General features: G+C 39.9%; 2 protein-coding genes across 5 annotated transcripts in view; one reads left to right on the forward strand and one right to left on the reverse strand.

Annotated features, from left to right (window-relative positions):
• The window catches only part of arid5b (AT-rich interaction domain 5B), a 75,005-nt gene extending 65,367 nt beyond the window's left edge, over positions 1-9,638 (forward strand). The window contains 3 exon segments of the mRNA XM_026191077.1: positions 4,085-4,295; positions 4,485-5,888; positions 5,890-9,638. Coding sequence (XP_026046862.1) covers positions 4,085-4,295; positions 4,485-5,888; positions 5,890-6,486 — 2,212 coding nt within the window. The 3' untranslated portion in view covers positions 6,487-9,638.
• Positions 9,639-10,925: 1,287 nt separating this feature from the next.
• rtkn2 (rhotekin 2) lies at positions 10,926-19,494 on the reverse strand. Of its 4 annotated transcripts, none has more exons than XM_026191008.1 (13): positions 19,296-19,494; positions 17,172-17,371; positions 16,754-16,812; positions 16,559-16,612; positions 16,331-16,448; positions 15,901-16,101; positions 15,348-15,442; positions 14,509-14,615; positions 14,285-14,416; positions 13,668-13,836; positions 13,349-13,456; positions 12,337-13,022; positions 10,926-11,546 (listed from the first exon to the last, which is right to left on the reverse strand). In XM_026191008.1, exons 1-13 carry the CDS (start codon positions 19,428-19,430, stop codon positions 11,532-11,534), a joined length of 2,079 nt encoding a protein of 692 aa, XP_026046793.1. In that variant the 5' UTR covers positions 19,431-19,494; the 3' UTR covers positions 10,926-11,531. The 4 variants fall into 4 exon arrangements, with proteins under 4 accessions (XP_026046793.1, XP_026046792.1, XP_026046790.1 ...); XM_026191007.1 differs by having other exon boundaries at positions 12,281-13,022; XM_026191005.1 differs by having other exon boundaries at positions 10,926-13,022.
• Positions 19,495-20,994: the final 1,500 nt, after the last annotated feature.

The following is a 20,994-nucleotide window of genomic DNA, read 5'->3' on the forward strand; positions in this document are numbered from 1 at the left end:
TTCCACAGAATGTGGACTTGAGCTAGAGTGGGAAGGCAGCCAAAGAGCTGCATGTTCTTTACACTAAAATAGCAGGCAGCTATTTTAACATCTGAGAGCGAGATGGTTTCCCCAAGACAAATGCTTTATTGAGCATTCAGTGATAAAAATCTCTTCTTCTTTCTTTTTTGCAGCCATCTAACAAATCACAATATCGGATCATTTCTTTATGTGTCAAATTTAATCAAAAGGTCTGAGGGGTTTTTTCCCCCAGTGGCAGTGAGAAATCACAAATTATGGCACTGATGTGTGACAGGCAATCGACTGTATGAGAATCTATTCAAGTCTACTGAAATTAATAAGTGCTTCAGTGTTGCAAATTAAATTAATGATATTCTTGCTGAGATTTCAGTCCACTTCAGGGCAGCAAGAGGGAACATATTGTGGATATTACGGCGTATTAATACTTTAGTGACTGAAAGACTTGAGTGGTCCTTTATGCAGAATAGTACACATTTATTTTAAACACTTACATGTAGCACTCTTGGCTCACACCTTGTATGGTGAACATTTACTGCAAGCTGCAGCAGCAGCAGCTAATGAGAGCAAACCCCGGGGGAACAGTAGAGGTCATTTTAAATCTGGTATTTTCAGACTTGACAAAGGACTTAAGTTTTTCATACATTCCTGCGCTGCCCTCCTGTTTTAACTGCATGAATGAGGGTCACCTCAAGTGGTTTGGCTTCGAGACAAAAGAGAGGCTTTGAGGCATAAATCCAAAGCAAAGGGACCAGCTACAATGTCTGTTTATCCCTCTGCCGGCATCTTGGCTCTTTCTCTACAGCAGTTATTGTTTTCTCATCGCTGTGATGGTGCTTAATCATTCCACTTACATATGATAAAGATTTGATTTTATCCTTTTCTATTTTATTCTCTTTTCCTCACAGCCTTGTAAAAGTACGTTATTTTTCTTTCCTCCAAATCTTTCTACAGCCCCAGGGGCTTGTCCACCAGCCTTTTTTTTTCTTCTTTTAACGCATGAAGCAGCTCTTGTGATCTTAACACAACACCAGCAAAAATTAATTTCAAGACGGATGAGAGGGAAATTGTTGAAATGGAACAGCCTGTGGGCTTTTTCCACTTATTTGGTGACTTAGGCATTTCTTGGATTTGAGCACAGTGCTTGTTCCTGTAACACAAGACTCGGACAACAGCAGCACATTGCTGGTAAAGTCACCTTGTTTTTGCCAAGTTGTCTTTTTTTTTTTGTTGTTTTCAGTAGAAGTGCTTTGTGTGTAAGCCATTATTTCAAAGGCACAGACCTGCTTAGTTGACAGTTTTGTTCTGTTGAATCACAGTGTTGTTGATCCCAGATTCCAAAATCAGTCACATATAATCCATCGTGTATATGAAGAAATATTTTTTTCTGATTAATTACATGAGATAGTTTCTGTCTATTAATATAAATATTTCATCTTCACTGCGTATTTGGATTCCTTGTTAAGGAACATGGAAAACGGCCGCTTAAACAAAAGCCAGGTGATAAATTGGCATGAGAGGAAGTTAAGTATTTATTGACCTCATAAAAATGTTGCCTCTCCTGCCTTGATGAAATTCCTTGTTGGAGTCTTCCAGTGCAGAATACGCCCCCAAGTGGCTCAAATTAATAACTACATCTGGCTTTCTCTCAACTATTTCAGTGGCTGCCAAGCTTAGCCCCTCCCCTGCTTTGAAGGAAATTGCTACTTATAGCAGTATTGTATTATAAGTGCTTATTATATCATACTACACAATCATGATTAAGTTATAGGTGCAGTGTTTGAAATTGCTTTCACACACAGGGGTCTATTAGGATTTTATTTTTAATTTTTACTTGCTTTGCCTTGTTTGTTTGTTTGTTTTTTACAGAATTAAAAATGGACTCCTGCAGTTTTAATACTTGTTTCCTGGCAGTCAAAGATACTGTAATGGGTGTATAAAATGTACAATCATATTTTGATAGACTGAAATTTTTGGTCAGTAGTTAAGTGTTACAAAACAAGTCTTTCTAACAATGAATAGAACTTCCTGAGGCTGATTTTTTTTTTTTTTTTTTTGGTTTCCCGGACCAACATAACATCTTAAGCTTTCCATGTGTAACTATTTTCAGCTCCAGTAATTTCCCTGGTTCAGCTCTTACATTAACCAGCAACACCACCATCCCCCTAGCCCTTATTGACATTCCATAAAGTTGACCCAGGCCCAGGCAGCCATCTCTTTCCCACAGATCCTGCTGATAGTCAACAGTAGACCCTTGTATATGCAGCAAACATGTCACTTTTCTAGCCCTTGATCTCTAATAGCCTCTAGATATTTTTACATGTCGGTATGTCGATAACAATTTTCAAGACCTTTTGTTTATAACAGTGGAAGATTTACCTCACCCTCCTTTTTTGTGCAATAAGGCCTAATTATAGAAAGACTGAGAAGCACTTCCCTGTTTAACAGGGGAAAATCCACAGCTTCTACTTTAAAGTTATGTTTTCTAGGATTTTTCATTCCTTTATTCAAAATCATTTTTCCTGTTCATTAACATGTCATTATGCCGCTCTTTCTATCCTTCTGTTTCTTTTTCCTTTTGGCCCTTTCCCTCCACTCTTCTCTTTCACAACCTCTTTGCTCTCCATCTCTCCAATAAGTCACATTTAATAGTACATTTCCTTTCTTGGCCTGGGGCCTGGTGCCAGACCAGCTGTATGAAATGTAGTTTCACCGCTTTCCCTTCCAGCACTTTTGTTCAGAGGAAAAATAACAAAAAATCCCACAGAGCCTCTTGAACTCTCTGAGGCTTTTTTTTCTTCCTTTTGAAGAGGAGGCGAAACAGCTCTTGATTCATTGTTTGTTTTACCGCCATGTCCCTTAAAAGGAATAGTGCAACCGTCTCTTGTCGTTACACGAGAAGACCTTTTTTTTTCTTCTCATGACTTAGAAAGTCATGTTTCTGTCTGGCTTTCATGGATTTTTATTGTTTTAAAGAAACTGACAGAGGAGCTGGAAAGATTTTCAGAAGAACTTATTGAAGTTCTTAGTGTCGTAGTTTTTCAGTTGTCTTGGTTTCCTGTTCCACAGCGTTTCTTATTTCTGGTCTAGTGCCAATTTCCATTTTCTTTTCCTAGCAATAAAAGCCTAAAAGTTTCCCTCACTGGTTTCTTCATGCTATTATTTTACACATGGGTGTTGTTATGTTATCCAGATCCTAATGTTCCCATTAGTTATGACATCAGATATGGAAAAGTGACTTGCGGCGTATTCAGAGGAGGATTACCAGAAGTCAAAAATAGTCTAATGTTTATTCTACAGATTTTTCCTTGTTACTTAGTATGGACTTAATGAAGTTGAAGCATACGCAGCTATTCAGGATTTCATAACATGTAACAGCTAAAGCATGCTTATACCAGCTGAAATATTTCATTATTATAACCAATTTAAGGGCTTCTATCATTAATAACATTAGTATATTAAATTAGAGATTATGTGCGGTGAAGTTAAAGAATTTGATGTCATTTCTCCAAGATATTTTCCTTTTTTTTCATTCCAAATTACATTAACTTTAGAATCCCCTCACACACACACATACACAGACACACATATATTATTTTCTGTTAAGGTTAAAGTAATACCAAATGTGATCTGTCTCAGCAGGAGATAACTGGTTATTCAAATTCTCTCTGTCTCTCTCTCTCACACACACACACACACACACACACATGTTCTGGCACCCATTTGAGCCTGGATTTCCCCTAACCTAGTTTAATTACAATAGGATCGTTAATGCTTGCCAGGTATTAAAACAAGGAGGTTTTAAAGCAAGCTATTTGATACACTGCATGCCAGGGGCGAAGCTGCAGCTCAGTTGCCAAACAATGTGGTGTATTGTATTTTACGCTAAACAACCAAGGTGTTTTGCTTTTTAAAAGAAAAAAAAAAGCTTCCACCTTTTTCCTGTTTAGCAGGAAAAAAAGCTTTTTGTTTATGTGCAATGATCCACAATATATCAGTAACCAAGCCTTGCAAAGTTGACAGGACATAACTTGATCATATCTGCTTTGCCCACATTCTTCCTCAGGCTCCTCCTCTCTTACGAGAGGCATATTAAAGGAGAGCCCGACAAACCCCTCCCCTTGGCCAAACCCAGGAAGCAGGAGACCAGCCAGGAGAAGGCGTCAGGAGCCAAAGCCAAAGGACTAGGGGCCAAGAAATTAAAAAGCCTGAGCAATCCCAAGCTGGGGAGTAAAAAGGATAGAGGGGATACACTGAAAGGCCAAGAACAGTCACAGGTTAGTAGCAAACCTATCCAGCTGCTGGCTCATCAGGATTCCATCTCACTCTCAATTCAATTTAATTTTTATGTTGCTATGCTTTCTCATCAGTCCCTCATCCCCTGTGTTGAATTTGCCAAATAAGAAAGTATGAGTTTCTTTTCTTCTTTGAAAAACTGAAATAACTATCATTTTTCCAAATTGCAGGATGATACGGTGAAAGAAGAGGATCATGACCCTCCCTCAGCCATAAAACAGGAGGTACCTCTGCAAGATGAACCAATTGTAATAGAGGAGGAAGAGTTACACCTTACCCTGAAGAAAGAGGAGTCCCTGGCGGTGGAGCAGCCATTTTCATTCTGCCCCAAAGAGCCAGACTGCAGAGGCCCACATGCTGGTCTACCCCTTTGTACTGGTTCTGGTTCCCAGCCCGAATGGAGGCAAATCAGTGAGGCCCTGCAGTCAAAACTCACCTGTGAACAGCAAAATGAAGGTCATTTCATTCCTAAAAACCCTTACCTGTCTCATCGATGGGATATAGACAAACCTGCTGGACATGTAGCCTTGCCTGAGCCCTTCTCCAGGGTCAAAGACCCCATTGAAGGTCATGGTGGGAGAGTGGGGAAGGTGTTGCCGATGTGTAAACAGGCAGACAAACAGTGTATAGACTTAAGCACAGATTCCTTCCCAGAGAAAGAAGACTATGGGGTTATTAAGAAGGAGTCTACCCAGGGCTCCGGACAGACGGCTGCCTACTGCAAAGCAAGCCAGGGGGTCATGTCTCCTTTGGCCAAAAAGAAGCTCCTCTCTCAAGTGTGTGAGTCCAACCCTTTCTCCTTTACACCTCTTTCTCTTCAGCCTCCACCTCCCACAGCTACATCCTCAGTTCCTGTCATATCAGTGTCTGAAGGGGAAAAGGAGAAGAGAAAGAGTGAAGAGGAGGGACTAGGACAAAGGCACGGTATCCCAGAGGTAGCTCCTATATTCAGGCCATCAGTCATCCAGCATGCCCAGAGCAGCAAGCCTCACCAACAAGCCACAGGTGGCCCATCAGAGAGGAGCACTGCTGGGGAGCTTTCAGAGAGTTACAATTGCCGGACAAGCCATCATCCCCAGCCTCAAGTAAGCGCACCATGGCAGCCCTATCTCCCCCGAGCTCAGGATGCCTTGGAAAACTGTGGGGAGAAGCTACTCCAGGGCCCGGCTTCTCAGCCCCGGAATTACGCAAGTGACTGCTACTCTTCCCCTCACCTCCACAATCTGTATAGGCAAACTGAGAACTGTCTGAGTCAAGAGAGGATTCCTGGCTTTGTTAGTGCAGAGCGGCGAGAGCACTACACAAGGGACCGTGAAGGCAGCCAGGGTTTTGTTTGTGGCACCCTGGAGCAAGAGGGCTTGGCCTACAGATCTCACTTCAGTGACAGGACTCAAACACACGGCGAGAGCAGAGAGGCCGAAGATGAGCCAAGAGACTTCACAGTTTCTAAACAACGCTCTCAGAGGGTTTCCTCTTTCTCTAAGCCTCCCTTCTGTAGTCTCTCATATTCCATCATGCACCAGGGTTTGGATTCTCACCCTAAAGCATGCAGAGTTCCTCCTATGACAATCTCCCCCCCCCAAGCAGAACCCAGCAGAGGCATCACAGTCATTTCCCAGCCCCAAAGCTTCAGGTGAATCCTCCCTCACCAGCCCCAATCGACCCAGTAAAAGAAGTCTAGCAGAGCCCGAGAGCGAAGATGTCCCTGAAAGGAAAGTTCGTGTGGTTACACCAATCCACCCTGCTGGCACAATCCGACGTAGCGATCCAGAAGAGCTGAAACCAGCTGAGCCGGCCCATGCTGTTCACCTCAACAACCATCTTCCTGAGGGACACCCTACAACCACTTTTCCCCCACCTCATGCCGCACCCCTCTATGCTGGCATATACCCGCCTGGCAGCCTGGTTTCACCAGGGGCCCAGGACGGGCTCCAACAGCATCCGGGTCTCCAGTACCTAAAAAGCCAGTCAGCAGTATCTCCTCTTGTTCCCCCTTTATTCCACTCCATGATGCTCCACAGGCAGCTTCTGGCCTCTAGTCCTAGCCCACACCACTTCTACAGGCACCCTGGTGGGGCAGCACTGTATGGGGACCTGTTGCACCATCTATACCCTCTCTCAACCCTCCCACCACCTCAGCTGTCCTCGGTACACCCCAGCACCAGACTGTGAGAAAGAGGAGACATTTATTTCCCACTCTCTTTCTTCATCCTCAGAAACTGTCTCAGCTTTTCTTTGTCTTTGTTTCTCTATCTCGGGGATTGTGGCTCAGTCAAAACAAAACACTGATTATGTAACTTTGGCTGATAACTGACTGATAAATGCATCAGTCAGGTGGACTGAAAATTCCATTTTCTTTATTTTTTTTTAAAATTGTTTATGCCTTTGTTTATATACTTTGCACTGTTCTTTATTTGTATCACCACTTACTGTATCTTTTTTGTTGTTGTCGTCGTATTCTTATTTGCACAATGCTCATGTGTATGTGCTCACAAATCAGTTTGCCGCTCTCAGTAACCATGAGTCAGGTTGTTGCTCTGGATGTGTGAAATGTTGAGGGCAACAGAGAAAAGCCATTTGTTTACTACATCTGAGGGCTAAACTTTGTTGCTTAAGAACACTACAAGTAACATGACAACGTAAATCAAATTCTTTATATAACTAGAGGTGCGTTCACAATTGCAAACCATGTTCAGCAGCTGTTTAGCGCATAATTACTCTTTAGGCAGCCAGTGGTGTTGTATCTGTTTACATGTCTCCACGCTGAGCTCTGTTGCCTGTTTGTGCCACAGTAAATCCACATGGACTCTTTAGAATAGACATTAACACTCACTGTGGTGCTGCATAACACGAATAGTTTAATCATAACAAAACATTTAGAGGTGCTGTGTATGACAGATGTACTGTAGACTCACTTGTTCCTCAGTTCAGGTTTTTTCTTTTATTAATAATCATGTATTTCAGTTCAAATACAAAATAAGCAGTTTTCATGTTCAGTCTGTTGACAAATTACTTTTTTTTGTTAAGCATTGATTAAAAAGTCATTAAATTTTTTTTACTTTCTAAACTAAAAGTGATATGACCCCCTAAACCTTTTGTGATGAGTAGACTGTAGCGGCTTGTTTTTGTCTGCAGGACCAGCATAATGAAGCAGCTGTCTGCTGTGGAATGCTCACCACAAAAAAAAATCAGCATTTCATCTTTTTGTTCTTGACTTGAAAAGCTTTTTTGTTGGTGAACATATTCTTTTCTTCAGTACGCTGAAAAGACTCCCTGTATGATTTGATAGGAATGTTGTCACTTAGGATATTACTGCTTTGCAAATATCTGTGCCTTTCGCAGTGTTGGATTAGAGTTAGCACTACAGTTGTTAAGGTTTATCTTCTGTAGCAGGGTAGGAATGTCAATATTACTGTCACTCTTGTCTGAAACGAAGCGCACAGACACCCATGCAAAAACAGTATGGCACACTTGGCTATCAGACACCAGACTTAATGTGTGAGGCACAGAATGGGATGTTTTTAAAATGTAAACAGTTATGCTGTAAACCTAATGGTTAGTATCTGTGCTTAAATTATAAAGTGCCCCTATTGTGCTCATTTACAGGTTCATAACATATTTGGGGACCTATTTGAGTAAGTTTACACACTTTATTGATGAAAACCTTTTTTCTATACTCTTCCCAACCTCTGAAATGGTCCCCCTACTTATATAAACAGTGATATTGTTAGACAAAGTCGCTGTTATAATTCTAGCAGTTCTAAGCAATGGTTTAATAGCTTGAAAGTTACAGCTATTTTAAATTAGTCTCAGTGGGTTTGTGCTCTTTCTGTTGTCTGACAGCAGAAATAGAAAAATATGTAAATGTGAGCAGCTTTATCGGGAATTTTGCTGTAAAAATACAGTATGTGTAATTGCAGAGTGCAGACAGAAGCAAAGGATGATAATGTTAGCCACACTACCCGTGCTCTGTACCAACAGTAAACACAAGAATTTCCCAATTATTCTATGATATAGCTGTCAAAAATAAAAGTAATTTGGGTTCTGGTTTAGCTCACAAGCGGCCATATTCCACAGTGGCCCTGGGTTCAACTCCGAAGGCAAAAAAGTCCATCCCCCCAAAATACTTAAAAAAACTAAAGAATAAAAGATTAATCTACTGGTATTCAGTTCTTTAGGTGTAACTGAGATATGCAGCATTTTAAAGAAGTTGCAGCTGGTTGACTCTGGATTTAATTCATGCCACTGCTCATTATTCTTTGTCTGAGTGTGCACCAAACTAGCTGCTAAGAAGGCAATATGTCACAGTGTTACATTATTATGTAGGCAAGTAAGTAAAGCCTGGACTAGCAAGGCAGTTCAGCAGCAGTGTTTTCTGTGTGAGAGAATAATTTTAAATATACAAAAGAAAAGCTATATAACAGATAAATAAATAAGGTGAAACACATAGGGGCACTTTAAGAAGTTTAAATTTTAAACACTTACGCTTTAACTTAAGTAAATCTGTTGACCTAGCTTAACTCTGTCAGCCAGTCGATTATACAAGAACCTGCGAGATTTACTGATCCTGACACAGGTCTGGTGTCTGTCACCCGCAGGGCGTGTGTGCTCTATGTGTTTTCAAGCAGTGATGAAAAGGTACCAGACTCCATAAAATATGCCTACCATGCTCCATAGCCTGAGGTGGAAAGACAACACCTGCGCCGGCTTTTACAACCACTATATAATTGCAATCCAGGATAGTCGAAATACACAGTGAACATGTCTGGTGTTTCAAAAGAAGAAAAAAAAATCTGTAAAACGTCTGTAAAGTTTTACCGAATACTTAGATAAAGACATTCATTTCTGATTAAGTACTGTACATTGCTGTGTGTAGGTAAAACTGGCATTAGTGCTGGCTCCTGTACAGAACATTCATACGGGATCAATTCATGGCAACCCCTCCTTCTCGTCTTATTTTGTGTAAATAGCACTGTAGATAGGACTGCGTGGTTGTTATCATATAAACTGTTATAATCTGTATATAGTATAAAAACAGTATAAAAGTTGGTTACACAATCTAGCCGTGTCCTTATTTGCTCTGTTTCAAGGTCACCGTGATCACGTTAAATTCAAACACTACAATTTAAGAATTAGGATATTGTTTATTTGTTGTCGTTTCACTTTTTTTTTCCATGTCGTTTCCATTAATGTGCATCCTGAAAGTGTTTTTGATACAGCAGCCATCTGTTTACCAATCACCCAGCTGGCAGGCAAGACAAAAAAAATACACATTTTGTATTATATGACCTCCTGTATATTTAATTAAAGTATTTTACTATCTATATGTTTCTTCAGTGGTGTTCTTTAACTGAACTGCAGATAAATAGCAAGGGTTGGATAAACTGGTATTTAATGTCAGTGTGCTAACATCAAAGCAATGCTTTTTTTTCCCCCTCCCTCAGTAAATGCAGTGTGAATGGGGTTTTATTATTGTAATACCATTATCTGGCTATGAGATTCCATCCGCCTTAATCTTCACAACAGGCTACCTCTGGGCTCAATGCCAGAGAAGCCTCTTCAGTATTTGCTGCAGTAGAGAAATGTGCCAGTGCATGTATCTCTATGGGATGTGTACTAGGTGGCAATAAAAGCTATGCTTTGACTTTTATTGCCACCCCCTGGTAAACCTTTAACATGAAAAATATTCAGTAATACTTCCAAGCTCAGCAAAAATAAAGCAGCCTCACCAGGGTGGAATGTAGGCCGTTTTATTGCAGATCAGCAATCATAAAAAACACGGTGAGCTTCCAAGACAACAGAGTGAGAAGAAAATTGCACCTTTTGAGAAACATTAACTACTATATTTTTTTAACATTGCACTATACGCAAATTACACTGCAGTGGGACATGATTAATGAATAGCTATGTTGCAATACATAAAATTAAGTGCCAGTAAAAGTCTAAATAATGAACATGCTAAACAACAACCATTGAGATCAGAGGACAATACTAATGTAAAAAACTACAAAATATTTTGATCAAAAACAGTAAAACAAACAAAAAAAACAAACAACAACAACTACAAATTCAAGATGCTGTTTTTATTTATATAAACTGATTATAAATTCATAAAATGAAAGGAAATTTGGCTCCGTTATAAGATGATATCTTTTCATGCAATTAGTTTCATCAGGGCTACACAGTCAGTTGTCCAAAATAACACAGCTTTCAGAGTACCTGCTAGTGGTACTTCTATGCATTTCTCAAGCATACCTAGTGTACCTGAGAATGGCCAAGATGTTGGGGGGGGGGGGGGGGGGGATGTAGGATGTGCAGTGTAATTATTTTGATAATCATGGGGTCTGAGACGTAACCACTGTTCTCATCAGCGAAAAGTGATGGTGTGCTGTTCTAGCCTCAAACCCTCTCTTATGTTTCCAAGTGTATACAGTACAAGATCAAAGTGACTAATGCATCAGTAATACACATCAAACAAAAAGCATTTGACACACTGCTAAAAATCAAGCTGCAGCGCTTTCTGTACTCTTCTCTCCCTTTTTCCCTTTCAAGGCTTAAACTAAACCCGTCTGTAATCCACCTCCTCCTAAATCTACATCTTCCCCTCTAAATTAAACAGTATGGAGGGTGAGATTTAAGAAAACAGGGACTGCAGCTTTCACTATAATGCTTCATCTAGATTGTGAAGGGAGCAAAGTCTAATGTTTTGCACACTGTGTGTAATTATGACGACCATTCTTCAACACAATATCACTAAGTGGCTGAGATATTTAGTGGCTGGCAGTACTGGATATGTTCAAAACACACACACAAGGGCATTCATTATTTCAGCTACTCAAAAGACTCATTCATTCAATAATGTTCATAGCATATATTGGCTGTAGTGTTAAATTATGTTGGACATACTGTGTAGCCACTGAAAACCAAGGTCACACTATTATTAAGACCATTAGTGCCTGCAATTGCTCTTAAAATTATGTTCCTTAAATTCAGCTATAGTGGTCATAAAGTCATCACAGTAAGTAGAATAAGTCAATAGTTCCAAAAGGAATGACTCGTCCTCAGTCGGCCAATGGATCAATTCCAATTTGGGCGCCTTTTCAAAAGCTCTTTCTTCAATCCATGTTCCAGTGGCAGAGCAAAGAAATAAGCCTTTCCATTTTAGTGCGATTGATGATGGTGGTAGTGGTGTATAAGCCAGCATTCAGCTTTTAATTTCATCTGTGGGTTAGCTGCACATGGAAGGTTTAGAAAGGGAAAGAGGAGCAGGAAATTTATACGCATAGTCCTGATATTGCAAACTAAGGTGTAAACTCAAACGTGGCGTCATCACCTACCCACCCTTTATGGCAAACAACCGTTACACATTTTTGGAACTATGCTTATGTGTTTCATTGTTGAGTAAGATTTGTGCAGTCAGTATGAAGCTGGAGCTCGGGCTGAAGACTGTCCAAAGGTAAAAACTACCTACACTCACATCTAAAGCTAAAATATTAACTAACACTCGTTTTGCGCTGGCGTGACTTCTCTGAGCTGTGTCATGCCCATTCCAGTGAGTCACTGCTTCTGACATTACTCTCCTTTTAACCTTATTGTTTTATTTAAAATATTTGATTGAGAGAAATGTGCAGGTAAACACATTTATTACCTATCGAGAAAATTCGTCTTTGCATTTTCAGCTTTATAACCTTCTTAATCTAAACTAAATGTCCTGGCTCAAGCTCCTTCCTGTATATATGAGAGTAGTATTGAATTTTTCCCACCAAACTGTCAGCAAATCACATTTCCCAAATGATGAAGTATTCTATTAAGGACCACACCAACAGTCAAGCCCAAATATCATCACCGATCATGACGAATTATCATCACTCCTCAGTTAGTTCTATAGTGCTATATTTGATTTTAGCAGCGTTACCCAGCTCAGTTGATAAAGTGTGACAGGTATCTGTATTAGTAGTAAGGTTACCTCACTCTAGATCTGATCTAAGGTTGGGGTTACAACGCTTTAAGGTTCATCCTCTCTCTGAAAGACTTCCTCAGTTTGCTCCGTGGTGCGGGAACAGGACCAGGACCATCAGTGGCTCTCACAAAGCCATGATCAGCTGTGGCCTCAGGGGTTTGGGTGTGGTGGTTTTGGTAGTCCAGCTGTTGGAGGGGGGGCTGGTGCTGACCTTGTGGGTGTACATTGAGCACGCCCAGAGGAGCATTTTTTCGACTTGAGGCGGTGGCTCCTCCAGCATTATTCCGCTGGAGCTGCTGGATGATGGCAGAAAACTTGGCATCCAAAGATGGTCTGCCTGTTTTGGACCTTGTGATTGGACGTGAAGTGCTAGTGCTAGAATTCTCTTTCTCCTGGTATGAGGGAGGAGGGTGCTGATGAAGAGAGGCAGGGAGAGGAGGTCTGGCTGGGCAGGTGGGAGCAACATAAGGCTCTCTGTCAGGGGGAGGAGGTGGAGCGCGTTGCTTCTTGCTGCTGTTGGTAGTACAGCTGCTGTTGCTGGGATTGGGGCTCGAACAAGGGGTGGAGGTTTTGCTCTGGGACAGAATACCCTTCTGCACTACCACTGAATGGGAACCATCAAACAGACTGGACCAGTTAGGTGCCTCTTTCTCCTCTTCATGGCCAATAAGGAAGTGCCCATCTGTCTCCTCAATTTTATTGTGGATAATATCAGTGATGCTCTCAAACTTGCCTGGTGAATTTATACCTATAAGGGAAATAAATAAACACCAAAATCAAGTGTTTTCCCTGATGTACTATTAAAATATAATAAAGCATCACAAAGGCTCAGATTGCAGCATTATATTTTGCTTGAAAAAGCATCTTATTAACATGCATCACCACTGAAAATTAATGTATTATGTGTATTCTTTTTCAGTGAGTGTCTTATTTGCTGTGAGCACTCGCATTACACCTTCTTAAAATGAATATGTGTAAATATAAATCCTGTTAAATCCGCATCATCAAACAGTCGGCAAAATATTAACCTCCGTCTAACTCGCTTCAGTGACTCTTTCCAATTAATCTACTCACTCAGGTCGTTGTAAACAGAGTCTGCTTGCTTAGAGAGAAAAAGTGATGGTTTCCGTGGAGACGCGACTTCGATCTTCATTAGCTGGTCACAGCAGTGCATCCACTGGCCTGGTCATAAACAAGGATAGGCATGAGATGATAAGACCTATACCATCTGTTCTTAAAATTTAGCTAAGTGTATGTGCAACCACTTTTCCTGCGCAGACTAGCCCACACACCCCAGTTTCTCTTTTATAATGGCAAACACACACGAAACCCTTTACATAAACACGTGTTTTCATATACAAATGCTTGTGGTGCATGGTCACATAACACTCACTCTGATCATAATGGTGCTGGTGGAGGGCTTCCACCCAGTCCTCCAGCGCTTCCCTGGTGTCTGTGGTGAAGACGATGGACTGTGATCCCTCTGGTGAAGGGTTAATGATGGACAGACTCCTAGATTTGTGGCCTGCTGATTCCTTCTCCAACACTCGGATCCGGGTGTCCTGCACAAAAAAAGCAAAAGTAACCTATTACAAGCTGAAAATCACTAACGGAATACAAATCACACCTCTGTGCGAGTTAGTGCATTAAAAATTACATCGCTGATATTGCAGAAGAAAATTAATTCCACAGCAAAATGCCAAAGCTCCAAGCTGTATCGCAGTGAGTAATTTGGTATCTTGTATTTTGGTTACTCTGCAAATGTTAGGGAAAAGGTGAACTGAGATTTAAATCAATAACAATGAATCTGATGTTTAACTTCTCTTTCCAGACAGCACAATTGAAACAGATAATGAAGTTTAACAGGGGTAACCACAAAGCCTCATCTTATGCAGAGTTTTAGAAAAGTTTGTTCTTCCAGTCTTGTGTTATAAAATGATGCAACAGAACAAGAAATTGCTAACATTAATGTTTATCAAGTAATTCAACATTTTTCTTAGTGTCTCTTACCTTATTAATGGGTACTTTGAGAATGGGTTGTATTTTAGCATCAATTTCTTCTGGAGTGAAGAAACAAGACAAAAAGCCGGCACTCAGCACGCAGTAAAGACTGCAGCAGCGGCTCATGCCTTCCACACTTTGCTGTAAATCAGCAAAATACAAATAAATACTAAGACACTAGAGAATCAATGATGGAGCTTATTGCTATCATTACAAAATAACAGTGAACACACCTTCTGGCTCAGGTAACCGGCCATCATGGTCTGTGTCATACAGGCAGGCTGAGCCACTAACCGGCAGCAGAGGTTACCATAAAGTGGAAGCCAAGAGGACCACTCAGCTGTAAGGACGATGAAAAGCAACCAGAAAACTGTAATAAGTTACCTTGTACTATATGGAAAAAATAAAGTTAATTTAAAAATAATTCAGTTCTAAAAAGGACATATATGTTATTACAACTCATACATTCTCCTGTAACAAAAGCCCCAGTGTTTCCCCTCAGCCTCCTAGCAGATGCAACTACGGTATTATTTTGAAACTCCTCGGTGACAACATTCTCGATTTATTGTGCTCATAAGCGCTTCAGAAAACTTAGCCTCTGACCTCAACCTTGAGGTCAAACTCTTACATCGCCTCGTTCTCATATTATTGCACTCACAAACTTGGGCGTCCATGCCCTATCAGCCTTTTATAAATGAAGGGTAAAAACCCCATAATGTAAACTGTGCAAACTTGTACCAAAAGCTTGAGGTAAAATTCCTAAAATATATACAGAGAATCCCAGTGATTAGATGATCCCCTATGAGCAAGCACATGTCACATAGTGAGGAGGAAGAACTTCTTTTTAACAGGAAGACAACCAGGATCAAGGTGGGGCAGCAATGCAGGAGGGGCAGAAACCTGCCCAAGCCCTAACTTTCCATTTCATCACTCTTCATTTTGTTTAAATGGAGGTTTAGATTTAAGTGATGTTAAAAAATATCTATCATTACTATTCCAAAATGAAATCAGGAGTTAAAAAGCATAAGCATTTCATATCCCCAGATATAAAATGGTGTGTTTTGCTTCTTACCATCTTGGAGGACAATAAGGGAGTGAGACTGAAAGCTGCCTTCAGCCTCGGGCAGACACAGCGCTGTGTAGGCCAACAGGCTGTATTTGGCTCCACTGTTACAAGTACAAGACACATATGAACATTTTAGCAGTCTTCAAGTAGAGCACGCTGACTTTTCAGGAGAAATATTGCCAAGTTTAAATTTAGCAATAACAGTAAAGATAATGAAGACAATTCAACTTCTAAAATGTACACATAACCTATATTTTGTAAATTATATCCCAGTGAACAGGTGATAGTTGAGATACTTTGAGCTGAGAAGTCCAAATTAATATTCTAAATGGTTTAAACTATGCTTTTCTGCTCATTTTAATAAAATTCTTATTTTTATTATGACAAAAAAAAAAATCATGATTACCTAAAAGCTAAACACGGGAACAGGGTTTGTTTTCAAAACCCTAACAACCTCTGGCCCAACAGTCCTGCTTCCACTAACCAGTCATTGTAGAGTTATTGTAAAAAATCTTGAGCCAAGAGCCTATAAAGTATTTAATGACAGCACAATACATACGACGGTATTGGGTTGTGCTGTAGGAAGGTGTCAGGGTCTGGAGTGTCCAGCAGAGAGCAGAGCTTCCTCCCAGAGCTTTTTCCAAAGGAGTTGCGGAGCTTCTTAGCCAGTTTCTTTGGCGTGTTTACCAGTGTGAGCTCCTCCTCTAGGGCGCAGCTCCACAACTCCACCTTCAGCTCAAACTGAGGAACTGCTTCTTTACTAAGGGTGGGGATTTTAATAAGAACATAACCATTAAAACATATTAACAAACCAGGGCTGAAGTGACACAATATACATTATACATATACTAGATCAAAATTTCATTAAATACTTTTAAAATTTCCCTTATATATAAATCTATAAAATAGACATACATCCACCTAAAGGGTGGAGTGCAGCAGTTCAGAGAGTACTACTTTGCATATTACATAAGCACAAAAACACTTACAAGATGGTAATTCCCTCAAAGCAGATGTCAGTGACTGATCTATCCACCACCACCATTTCAGTGTCAAACACTTCTGAGCCAATCTGCATCAGACAGAACACAGCCACCCTGCGAGAACCTAACAAATGTCATGGATGTACAGTATGCATTAGTACAGCCAGTATGTACAAAAATTACAGGAGGCAAAGCTGAACATGAGGCATGAAAGATAACAAAGAGCAAACTTACTCCCTCTGTTGTTAAAGTGGTCTGAGTCCCTCCACATCAAAGGTATGCGCAGCCCTACATTTGCAGAAAGTTAATTAAAAAGAAAGGCTCTTAAAAATTAACTCAGGGAGCAAAATGTTGCAACTAAATGTAATCGTTGCATAGTTTTAGATGTGCGGTGCTGATTTATTCTGAATAAAAGATGAGCAATCTTACCTGACAAAGCAATTGTTCCATTACAGGGCAAACGGTCACCTGAAATTAGATCTGAAGGTCTGGAATAAAATTTGGAATTTACCATTACAATAGATCAAAATGTGTGTAATGTATTTAATTTAACAAAACAAATAAACTGTATGTACATTTACAAAAAAGGATGGAATCGCTGCATGATTAAGATTTTAGACACATCTAACAAGACTTCCTGGATTTTGTTATTTTAAAAATACATTTTAAAAACCTCTGTCCAAAACCCGCTCAGTTCTTTCATTAGTGACAGGACAATTGTTTCACCCTCCCCATCAAAGTTAACATATATCAATTGGATACACACACACACACACACACACACACACACACACACACACAACAGTGATGTGGACTCAAACTGAGCCATAAGCATCAATCTCCCCACCTGCCGATTCCCCCCATCATGTCCTCTTCCTCTTTTTTCTTCTGCAGCTGAGAGAGATATGCCTTTATCCGGGCATTGCAGGTAAACATGTTCTTGGAAGCATTTAGTACCTGTTCTCTCTTACTGCAAGCGAGCAGCAGCTTGTAGGCTCCCTCTCGCATTCGCATCTCAAAGTCAAGTTTCTCCTGTATGTTAGTTGTCTTTGTGGACAAACAGACAAGAATGAACAAGTGTCAAAAAAAGAACAGACTGCCAACTTTTCTATGACGTTTTCTATTGTGTTAGTGCATCAGACAACAAAAGCTTGGACATGAGCGGCATCACAGCAAAGGTTTTCATTAGTTATGCAAACTTTTTTCATAGGAAATTGCTTTTTAGATTACCAGAATTTTCTTTCAGTCTTTTAGTCCACTTCACATTGTGTAGCTTATAAAGCACTCATTGGTTTACCCCCTCTGACTTCCTCAGAGTTTATAGCCCAATTAGACCTTTCAGGTCATCAGGTGCAGATCTTTTAACTGTTCCCAGAATTGGACAGAAGCGTGCTGAGGGTGCTTTCAGTTACTGTGGTGACGTTTTTGGAACAAGCAGCCTGCTGACCTGAGGACAATTGGAACTTGGTCTACATTCAAAAACAAACTTAAAACCTTTATTCTCATAGGCTTAAACTTAACAGCTGTTTGTGTATATGATAACTTGTATTTTGTTTCGTTGAAAAGTTTTATTTTATTGTTTTTATCGCCTTCAGACACAGCAGACCTACATTTTTTTTCCATGTTTTTACCTTATATGGTATTTTTAAAGAAAAGCAGTTGTTAAACAAAATCCAAGGTCACTCTGGCACCAACAGAACTAACATTTTCTGGGTTTAATACAAAAGACAGATCTTAAACAGCATGGCGGTTGGGAAATCTTCTTGCCCAAGGGTGTCCAAACACATCTGATCACAAGTGGGCCATACCAGTCAATATTTCATGGTATTTTCTAGTTATTTTTTATTTTTAATTACTGAATTTTTTGTTATTCTTTAATGCTACGTCCAGATGAACAGACTCAACCTTTTGGGTGTTATTCTTTTAGTTTACTTTCAGTTTTATTTTTTCAGTTTAGTGTTTATTGTTTATTTAGTTTTAGTCTTTTTATTTATTGTTTTAATGAGAGCATATGTCAGATGAAAGATTTAGGAAAAATCTGCTCATGTATTGCAATAAAAACTGATTCGGACCTCAAATAATAAACTTTTCATACATTTACATTCCTTTGTAGGAATGCTGGAATCTCAATATTAAGCATTTTTTGTGAAAAACTGATTTCCCTACAAGTTTTGGACCCTTTGGTGGACTTGCAATCATTTGACACATTAGCCCCACTAGTTAAGATGATACACTGGTGATGTTTCAAATTACTTGATAAGCTTGAAATCACAAACTCAAGACCAACCTTTCGGTGACGTAATGATGCATGCATGAAGGGGTTAGATGGTAATGCCAGCTGAATGAGATTAATAAGTTGTCTCGGGTAGCAGTTGTAATGGCAAAGATGGAGTTTGGAAATGTACGATTGGCATTTCGAAAAGCACAAAACAAGTGAAAACTGGCAGGCATGCAGCAGACATATTCTAACTAAATGAAGTTTGATGATGTCTGTTATAATCACATCTAATATAACACAAACATCATCATTCTCCATATCACAATCAACAATATGCACCTGTAGCTTCTTAGAAATCTGTCGTATGTACAACAAATTCATATCCTCTACTATCTGGAGAGTGTCTTTCAGAAGACTAGAGCACGGCTGCATGCTCTTTGCCTGCAGGGAGATTAGTTGGAGCAGTATTAGAAGGAAGCAAACATACAATGATGATGCAGCGTACACGGATATGGTTTCAGGGAAGTGAATATTGACAAAAGGGGCACTGCCCCGAACTAGCTTTGCCCTGGAGGGTTGAAATCCAGCTTGAGAAGGGCGTTAGCAAGTCAAGTCGCAGCACATGAAACTATGTTATTAAAGCCATGTGAATTAAAAAGATCAGCATTCCCGTGTTTGACGTGCACTTTACACCCACTCGGACCACTCCATTGGGTAAATCATACGAAACAATCACTGTCGTATCGCCCATACCTCTGTTTGTAGGAATAAAGTACTCTGTCGTATTTTCTTTCGTTTAATCTCCATATCCACCGCGGAGCCGGCCAAAAACAATGACCTGGAGCCCCCATTTTTCTTGGAAGTTCGAACGTCCCGCGGATCGTCCATGTTGCATGTCCATTCGCTAACAACAACTGCGTATTACTGCTCCTGCTTCAAACGGCCGGGGGCGGCTCGATTTATGTTATCGTACCCCCCGTAAACGAAATCTCCCGTCGTGTTAACATAAAGTACACCCATTAAAAAGCTTAAAAGTGTGTTGTTCTCTCAGCACATTTAATATCATATCAAATAAATAAGAATTAGAGTATAAAATGTAACCAATACATAAAGCTACGACTTAATAAAATGTTGTAGTCACCATCAAACCTTAAAATTAAAACAAAATTAAACTCTAACTTGCAAATGTCCTATGCAATCGAAATCATTAAATAACAACCATTAAATAAAGAAAAAAGAATATTTTAACAATAATACATAAAAGGGTACAGTTCAAAAATAAACATGAAAAAACGTTCCGCTTTTCCCGGCGGCACTGCCATACATAAAAACGAGTGCCTTTACGCCAACAGGGAGGGGGCGTCATTGCGTCAGTGTGTCAGACAAAACAGGGCTGAACCGTTTTCGAGTTTGAATTTTTAGACGGTATAAAATCATAGACGGTATCAGATAACATACATTTTATTACATATATTATTATTTTATTTTATTTTAAATTCATCAGAAAATTTATTTTAAATATTATAATATAATACATACAAACGTGCAATTAACTAAGAGGCTGTGATGCTAATTTAAAAGTATAATTTTCACGTTTATGCAATGAGCATTTCCATTTTGAGCTCACATTTTTGAAGCAGAACAAATATGAATCTTTTATATGTTACTGCCATTTAATCGATCTCCTTAATTTATATTTTTTAAAAGCGGTGGATGTTTTTCTTGTAGTGCTACATCCCTAATTAGTTTGATAATCTCTAGTAGTTTGGTTCCCGGTTATCATGCAGCAGGTACAGCCTTCATTATCAGCATGACCTCTGCACAGTCCATGTAGTGGTACTGTAACAAAAGACCCCGGAACGTAACCAGTGCGAGTCCAGGAAACCCGCCCACCCGGTTCTGGCTGACATCGCTTCTGGTTGAGTTGGAAGCATCCACGGTTGCAGTTGTGGACGCAGGCGCTCCTGGAGATGAACTCCGTCAAGCTGGGCAGAGAAATTCCACTAAAACAGGAAATTACATCCGCTTTTAAAAATAAAACACAGGATTTTGAATTTCAGACGAGGTTCACATGCAGTGTAATCCTCTGAGTCACTCAGTACACAGTCAGCTACTTTACCATCTGGAGAGCATTGTTAGTCTGAGCGACTGTCCTACAATATGTGTGTGTATTCATAGGCTGTAACGTTTTATTTCACACTGTAGTACTTGAATCACGAACTAGTCTGCAACTGCACCAGCAGCTGACCTATCTATAAGTGGAAAACGTGTTAACATACAGGCATGTGCCTGAAATGCATTCATTCCTAACAGGATGCAAGAGCTTGGAATTTTATTGGGAAAGTGCTATAGTGGTTTATGGCTTTAAAATGACTCGTCATGTCTTTCTTACTTATATTTTTAATAATTTAATCTATGATATCAGTCTTTATCTCTATAATGCTTTTAGTAG

Source organism: Astatotilapia calliptera, chromosome 13, assembly GCF_900246225.1.
Source record: "Astatotilapia calliptera chromosome 13, fAstCal1.2, whole genome shotgun sequence".
NCBI lineage: Eukaryota > Metazoa > Chordata > Actinopteri > Cichliformes > Cichlidae > Astatotilapia > Astatotilapia calliptera.

Bases quoted from the DNA above. Each gene is read 5' to 3' on its own strand.
- rtkn2 (XM_026191007.1), bottom strand. From the start codon at position 19,430: ATGGACGATCCGCGGGACGTTCGAACTTCCAAGAAAAATGGGGGCTCC. The intron at 16,102-16,330 runs GTAAGTGTTTTT...CCCCACCCTTAG, and splicing joins TTTGAGGGAATTACCATCTT to TAAAGAAGCAGTTCCTCAGT. The intron at 14,616-15,347 runs GTAAGAAGCAAA...TCGTCCTTACAG, and splicing joins CCTTATTGTCCTCCAAGATG to CTGAGTGGTCCTCTTGGCTT.